The 8,147-nt window shown below is 38.9% G+C and overlaps 1 protein-coding gene across 1 annotated transcript; it reads left to right on the top strand.

The window, feature by feature from the left end:
- Positions 1-2,740: 2,740 nt before the first annotated feature.
- Positions 2,741-7,875, top strand: LOC130715943 (uncharacterized). Its single transcript, XM_057566105.1, has 3 exons — positions 2,741-2,897; positions 3,332-3,534; positions 7,487-7,875. The coding sequence occupies exons 2-3, from the start codon at positions 3,355-3,357 to the stop codon at positions 7,658-7,660; spliced, it is 354 nt and encodes a 117-aa protein (XP_057422088.1). The 5' UTR covers positions 2,741-2,897; positions 3,332-3,354; the 3' UTR covers positions 7,661-7,875.
- The last annotated feature ends 272 nt before the right edge of the window (positions 7,876-8,147 follow it).

Raw genomic sequence — 8,147 nt, 5'->3', positions numbered from 1 at the left:
GGTGGACTGGACTAGCTTGAGTGATTCATCAAGTGAACCAGGATAAAATACTTGTGTGCTTTTCTATCTCTTATCTTAAGCACTTTATTTGTCTCGAAAGATTTGTTAAAATCTTAAGGTGGAAGTTTTATTCTGAAAACGTTATTCAACCCCCCCCCCCCTTTCTACCGTTTTTCATACCTTCACGCAACACTTTCGCACTTACTATGTTCAATCTGAACAGTAGATTAAGCTTTAGAAGATCTGAAGATAGTAGAGCTCTGACATGGATTCAGTTCACTAGAAGCTCTGAAGGATCAGAAGCTCTGAAGGTCCAGAAGCTGAGTAGTGAAGATTTTGAAGTCCAAGAGTAAGCTGGCTTTGAAGACCAAGTACTTCTCCTCTGAGTCCAGAAGCAGAAGGTACAAAGGTCAGAGGATCCAAGCTTCCCTCTGACTCTGATCACCAAGCTTCACAAGTTCCAATATGAAGCGTCGCTCTGATCAGAAGTCAACCAGGATAAAGGTCATGTCACTATCCAAAGTACAAAAGCAATTGTACCATTCCTGACGACCTTACCTAACTTATTCAGCCACAGCAGAACCTGGAAAACCCAGATCTGCCCTCCAACGGTAGCATTCCATGCAAACTTCCAAACCTTAGTCCTTGGAGTATATAAAGAGGCTAAAGATGAAAGATGCTTTTTTAGAAGAAGAAACTTTGTCAAGTTCACGCGAAATTCAAATATTCTTTTAAGCAATCTTTCTTCACATTGTACTTATTGTGTTTACTATTAGCTTTCTGAGAAGCATTTCTTTGTAAACCCAAACTTTCAAACAATTGTTTGTTTTCTTCCCTAAGGAGACCAAGGTTGGTCGGATCCTTGAGAAGACTAAGAGAGTGAATCTTAGTGATAGCTAAGTCAGTGTATTGTTAGTCACTTTGTAGGTTGCAAGTGCAGTTGTAACAAACTCTGATTAGTGGATTGCCTTCATTCTAAGAAGGAAGAAATCACCTTAACGGGTGGACTGAATTAGCTTGAGGGATTTATCAAGTGAACCAGGATAAAATCATTGTGTGCTTTCCTCAACTCTTATCTTAGCACTTTTATCTTTGATGTTTGAAGAGATTTGTTAAAATCTCAAGTGAGAAAGGTTTTAGATTGAAAACGCTATTCAAACCCCCCCCCCCCTTTTCTATCGTTTTTCATACCTTCAGCGTTATGTATGAAAAAGATGATGGATGGAAAGTGCTTGTATATCCAAGCCTAAAGGAGAGAAGCGTATACACTAAGTTGTTTCATCTCTCTGCGAGTCGGTACAACACGCTGATCATATAAGGAAGCCTGACCCACGGTAGCCATTTCCCTAAAGGATGTCAGGTACACTACACCAATGTAGGTCTGACTCTTGTTGGCGAACAAGGTCATGTAACAAGATGAAGCTAGCTGCATGCTCCCAACACCTCTCTGTAAGAACAATTTCAATAGTTAAATCATATTGAAATAATTCACTTTAGAATCTTAAAATTAATGAAAATGCTTAAATTAACCTGCAACTGCCTGAGCATGCTGTTAGGACTTACCTGTGATGAGCCAGGAGACCCTCATATAGCAGCCATTGAATCACCTCTTGTGGCCAACAACTCAACACAAGCAGTGACCCTATCCTCTCGGTCGATCATTGGAACTGTAAAGAAGGTCCCAATGACCAGGATGAGCAGCAAGCACAACACATCATCCAGCGTGACAGTTATCTCCCCAAAATGGCATATGGAAGGAGGATGTCTCCTTATCTCCCCAAAAGACATGGTCGTTGGTAACATAGCGACAGACTTACTAACGAATTTTTAAAAACCTTCAACGACATTTACTAGTTAGGTCAATACCCACTTCTTTTTAGGCGTCAACTGTCTATTGGTAAACCTAAATTATCGACGACTGTTAACCCTGGGTAATTAGCCTCTTTTTGTAGTGTGCTATGTTGCGCCTCAACATTAGCATTGATTTTCAAGCACACACATGTTGATTTTTTTTTTATCATTTTGAGGTTTACTCTACCTCCCTCCCTGCCTTTCTTCTCCTTGATATTTTTACCTTTTTAAAGAAAAGTAGGTATGGAAAGGGTGGGGAGAGATGTGGTGGAAGTGGGGGAAAATGCAGGTAGAGAGGTAGGGGAGGAAGGTGAAGGGAAACAATGGAGAGAAGGGTGGGGGGAGGTCGGAAGGGTAATGGTGGTGGAGGAAAGGGTGGGCGAGAAAGTTTAATGTGCATACAAACCAAATGGAACGATGAAAGATTGGATGAGGGTGATAAACTACCATATTGATGCTTACTGGCATTTTCATGTGTCACTTAATGTACCACATAACCATTTACATCAGGTCTCAATAACAAATGTAAGCCCAAGGACGAACATGCTCGACAAAGAGACATTTGAATTGCGAGGTACCACTACAAGCTCAATATATACGAGTGTTATTCCGTAAAATAACTCGAATTTCAAATCCTTACGTAATCAATTATTTTTTAACTATATTCTGCTACGAGGAATCAATTACTGAGCCGAACTTTCAAGGATCAAATTGGTGATTTCCTATCTTCTTTTTTTGAGTAATTTTTCTTTGGTCAATTTTTTTTTATAAAGCCAAAATAATTTATGGGCCAAAAATAAAAGGAACTACAAGTGGGACATACTATGGGCCCAAGTTTAGTCCCTTTCCTTGTTATTCAGCTGGGGAAAAAAAGACAAAAAAGAAGCTGTAAAATTAGAGACCCAAGTTCCGTTTTCATCTTGGTTCACGCATTCTCCTATTGCCTTTTGCTTCGCCTGGCCTACGCTGATGGTTCCAATTTCAAACACAGCGAAGCAATGATCATATAACACACTTGATTCAGAGAAAACTGCAACGTCGTTAAGGTACACCTTCTCACTTCCCAAGCGTTTTTGCTACCACAAATTCAAATAACAAAAAATTACTTGGTTTCAGTTCATCAGCATGTATATATTTTTCACAATCAGGTCTTAAAAGCTTAGTATGGACTCACCTGAAATTCACAAAACTGCAAATTATGTAGAAGTTGTGTTCTTTTCCTTGTTGCGTACTGGCATAAAAACTAAATCACAGGGTTAAATAATCTTAATTATAATTATTATGAGTAGTAATACTAATGATTCTTGCTATATCTACATTTCTATTTCTCTATTTCAGTTTGATTTTAATAATATGGAATTGTGTTATCAAAAGCATAAATGGGAAAATGGGAAAAATATGTACGGAAGTGTTTGGTGAAGTGTATTTCTGAGAGTGAGTAATTGGGTTGTTTTTGTGTGGTGGGTATGTTCTGACTCAGGTTTGAGAGTTTAGCACAAGAAGATGTCGCTGCGAATAAAGGCAGTGGTGGATAAGTTTGTGGAGGAGTTGAAGGAAGCATTGGATGCTGATATTCAGGATAGGATCATGAAAGACAGAGAGATGCAGAGTTACATCCAAGAACGTGAGCGTGAGGTTGCGGAGCGTGAAGCTGCTTGGAAGGCCGATCTTTCTCGTCGTGAGGTATGATACCTGTTCAATTCTTTCAAATTCTTACCTTTCTTTCTTTTCAGCATTTTCTTTACTAGCTAAGATGGGCAAAGGAAGATAGTAATCACATTAAAAAAAGCCCTTATTTATTTATGTAATGACAACATTTGTTACTGCTGGTTGAATATTTCACCAATATGGTCTGTTGCAGAGTTGCTAGCCCTCCACTCACATTTACATGTTTTTTCTTACATATAAAAAATGAATTGTTGGTAATGAAGTGGAGTTAATTGTCTTCTTGAAACATTGAAACAGAAGCTAAGATCTCTGACTCTGTCTTTAGATGATTCTTGGTGAAGTGGAATTGATTAGCTATCATTTATTTGACCTCACCCTGGCTGTATCATGATTGGTTAAAAGGGATGAACTATAATGAAATGATACTAGGTTCTATAATTTGGATTGTTTAAACTAGGATAGAATGGAATGAAACTTGAATAAATGTGTTCCATTCCATACAAACCCATCCAATGTTCCTCTTTTTCTTCCCCTCTAATTTAGGGGCTGGGGATGAAATCATAATGGAATTGGAACTTGATTATATTCCATTTATTTCTTCCCATTGTGCTCCGTTCTTCATTAGATATCTAAACATAACCTAGAGGAAGTCCCTTGGGAAGAGTAGGGGAAAGTGAGCACAGTGCAGTGCGAGATTTGGAACTGTGAATTCTAGTTGGATGTTCCAAATATCATCTGAGCTTTGTCAAAGGGGACTGACTACCCCCTAAGTTTTTCTTTTGAATATTTTCACATGCAATTTTGATTTTTGTCTTTGTTATGCATAGACTACCTGGAAAAGTTGAATCCAAATTATATTACTAATGTTGCTGTAAGGTTTTAGTACAATTCACAATTATCAACCAAAAGTTCTAAAGGTTGTAGAATGTTGTTTGTGGTTGATGAGATAATTATACTGTGTTCCCTAGTTTAGTTTTATCAGTGAAATTCTGATTACATTCTTTGTATCTGGTGAGCATGGAAATAACTGCATTGAGTTATGACTGAAATCAGTAGGTAGTTCCCAATTCATCTAAAAGTATAAAAAATGGCAATGTTATTTATTATTTATTACATTTCTAAAGAGATGGCAATGTTACTTATTATTTATTACATCTGAAATGCAGTGGATTTATTTGTGGTTGATGGTACCCAATATTTTGATCTTGATGCAATTTAGTGAACTACTTCTGAAATCGAAGAGAAAACACAGTAGCATTAAGGCACTAAGCATTATACGGAGAAACAATTCTATAACTATCACAATCTAGAAAACAGAACCCTTGTGACCCCCCTGAGAAGAGCTCAATCAGAATGTGAAAATGTGTTTATTGATAGATTACTCTATCTCACCAAGTATTTGAGAGATCTGGAACACTCCCAAATTTCCCCTCCATTCTTAAGACATGACCCTCTAGTCTTCCCTTTCTGTATAATCCATCATATCTCTCACACTCTAACCAGCTACTTGAACTAATTAGCTATTACACTAACTAGTTATCACCAAGACTTACCAATCAGTACTCTCCCGACCGAAGTAAAGAGTTGTGTAAATGCTAAAAACAAAATTCCGCCAGATCTCATTGTTTGAAACGTTATGTCTAATGTCCACCAGGTGCCCATTAATCTTCTTCCATGCCCCTTTAGTGGCTTGAAAGTCACTCTTCTCTCATTCTCAAGAGCTGCAAAATCTCTCCTTACCTTGAGGTCTGGTCCCTCTTGATCCATGTTAATAGGTAGATTGGGTTTTAGCCCAAAATACGATAAGATGGTCAAATGGATGGTATGGCGGGCGCCATGGTGGTATGGTCTAGGTCTTGGGTGGATATTTAGGGACTAGTCACTGAATGTTTTTGTTCTGGCTGCTAACTATTGACCAGAATGCTTGAATTACAAAAGTTTGCTGCCACTGACACCCACAACTTTGTCACTTTGGTGTCTGTCCACTGTCAATGAGCATGAGTCCCAAACTTTTGGTGGTGGCAACTTCGTCAGCTCATTCGACATCACTCCTGCTCTCTATTGGGTCAGCTTACTAACTATCAATCTGTTCTAAGGTCGCAGGACTGTATTACTCTCCCCCTCGTCATCAGCACTGATATAATATCAGTCACAAGCTTGAGTTTCAGAACTTCTCTGCTGCTGATGACCCACCCCTACCCGTGGAAGAACTCAAATCTTGATGTTTCGACATCGTAGGTGAGTTGATCGGTTTGCAGGAAACCCACCCTTCCACAGTTGGCAGCTCTTTGTGTCTTTGGTCCCCTTTTGTGTCACCCATGGGGATCCTTTCTCCCTTCCTTTCAACTACTGTCTTATTACCTAGAGGATGATCTTTGAAACCCATCTCTATTCTTGAGACCACTACATGTCAGACACCACAGCAGAGTCCTGTTTCTTATCTTTTTGCCAAAAGCATCCCGCAATATTCTCATCCGTTTATGCTGCATAATCTGATTTCATCTCTATTTTTGCTCCGCCAGATCAGTATTTCTTCTGAAACTCCAACCTCTTCCCTTGTTTATCCAATCTTGAGTCCCTCCTCCAAGCTGCAGCAATCTCTTTCATCATTTCTCCAAGAATGTCATGAATTTGCTTATTCATTCTTGCAGACCCTGAATAGCTCCGGGGTCCTTCTATATTCAATGCTTCCAGCTTCTTGATTGAGCTCTAATACAGTTGATAAAAATTGGATTGAAATACAAAATGCGGTGTTTATTCATTGAAAGTTCTTAGAGACCCGGAACTCTTCCCAATCTCCTTCCCGGTCTCAAGACACTTGTACTCTGCCCCTTGTATCTCTGCCTATGGCATTTTATCGAAGTGATCACTGATCGGCAGCTATTTTCATCCATGCTCACGAGGTGCACCATTCACCCAGGCATTATATATCGAGCTATTTGTGGTCGTCATAGCACTTTTAATGTTTTGCTTTCTATACATTTGAGTTTTCATTGGACTCAACACCGATCCATTTTTATTTCATCCATGCTCACCAGGTGTGCACCATTCACCCAGGCGTTATATTTTGAGACACTTGTGGTTTACACATCACCTTTTATGTTCTTCTTTGTGTACATTTGGATCTATGTTCAACTCAACATCTATCCACATTTCAGTCATCGTGACAACATCTTGTTTATCGCTTGATGTCTGATGAGTTGGGATGTGTATTTTTCCCTTTTACGGGAAACAAAACTTGCTTGACACATGTGCAGAGAAACTACTTATTTTATGTTCGTAAAGAAAATGTGATATATTATCATTGGAGCATAAATGTAGTTGCATCTAGGGATGGCAGAGAAGCCCGAACCCATGGGCACCCGACCCGACCCGACCCGATTTCTTGGGTGAAAACCCGAGTTAAATGGGTTCGGGTTCGGGTTCAGGTTTTACCCGATCACTTTCGGGTTCGGGTTTGGGTTTGGCCAAACCCGCACCCGAACCCTACCCGAACCCGGATCTGTATAAGTGAAACCTAAGTATTCTGCTTGTGCAATACAATATATGCAGCATCTTGCATATTAATTTAACAGTAACATGGCAATTACAATGTTACATTACATAATATAGCTCTCTTCACAGTCTTTTTCAGATCGGGTTTCCGAGTTCAACTGTTTGTTTGAGGTTGTGTGCGGGTGTGGGTACGGGTCGGGTGAACCCGAAACCCAATGGGTTCGGGTGTGGGTTTAAGTTCACCACCCATTTCGGGTTCGGGTGCGGGTGCGGGTGTGGGTTTTTGATTTCGGGTTTGGGTTTGGGTTTGGCAAAACCCGCACCCTACCCGACCCATTGCCATCCCTAGTTGCATCTCTGAAAAATCGGAATTGAATGAGCATTCTAGCAATATTTCCATTTATTATCATGCTATTATTAAAAACTTAAAATCTGATCAGTGTCCTGAATATTTTACTTTTTTATTTTCCAGGCAGAGATTGCTCGTCAAGAAGCAAGACTGAAGATGGAAAGAGACAATCTTGAGAAAGAGAAAAGTGTGTTAATGGGAACTGCATCAAATCAAGATAACCAAGATGGAGCTCTTGAAATTACAGTGAGTGGTGAAAAGTACCGTTGCCTCAGATTTACCAAGGCAAAAAAATAACAACAAAGAAAACATCCCAAGCAAAACAAGGCTAATCCTGCTGAGGACTCATGCAATTCTAAGCTCAATTAGTATACCTCTTGGAACGTTTATTGAAACTTAACTGTTTATTATGATGTCAGATTCAAATTTAGTGTTGTTACTCGATCGATCAATTCTTTGTATAAATTTGTTTGTGTTGATTTGTTTAGCTGAAAATATGTTTTTGGGAATTATTTAAAGAGTTTTATAGATATGCATTGTTTTACACTGACAACTAATCATAACATGTCGCGTATGAGGAATAATAACATTCAATAATTAAGGTACAGTTTTAATATATGCAGAAGATTCTAGGAGATTCTTGAAAAGGTATGTAACAACTAGCAACATATCAATCTAACGAAACAAAATTGTATACAAATTAAATCACACTTCGAAGACATCAAAGCATGTACAACTTATTTGATATACAAATCGCGGGAAAATCATCTGTTAAAGGATCTGT

The sequence above is a fragment of the Lotus japonicus genome, chromosome 4 (assembly GCF_012489685.1).
Source record: "Lotus japonicus ecotype B-129 chromosome 4, LjGifu_v1.2".
Classification (NCBI taxonomy): Eukaryota; Viridiplantae; Streptophyta; class Magnoliopsida; order Fabales; family Fabaceae; genus Lotus; species Lotus japonicus.
The sequence above is the reverse complement of the archived record's forward strand: the minus strand, read 5'-3'. Positions and strand labels throughout refer to the sequence as shown.

Coding starts and splice junctions, on each gene's coding strand:
- LOC130715943 (XM_057566105.1), top strand. CDS start 3,355: ATGTCGCTGCGAATAAAGGCAGTGGTGGATAAGTTTGTGGAGGAGTTG. Junction 3,535..7,486: donor CCGATCTTTCTCGTCGTGAG/GTATGATACCTG, acceptor TTTATTTTCCAG/GCAGAGATTGCTCGTCAAGA.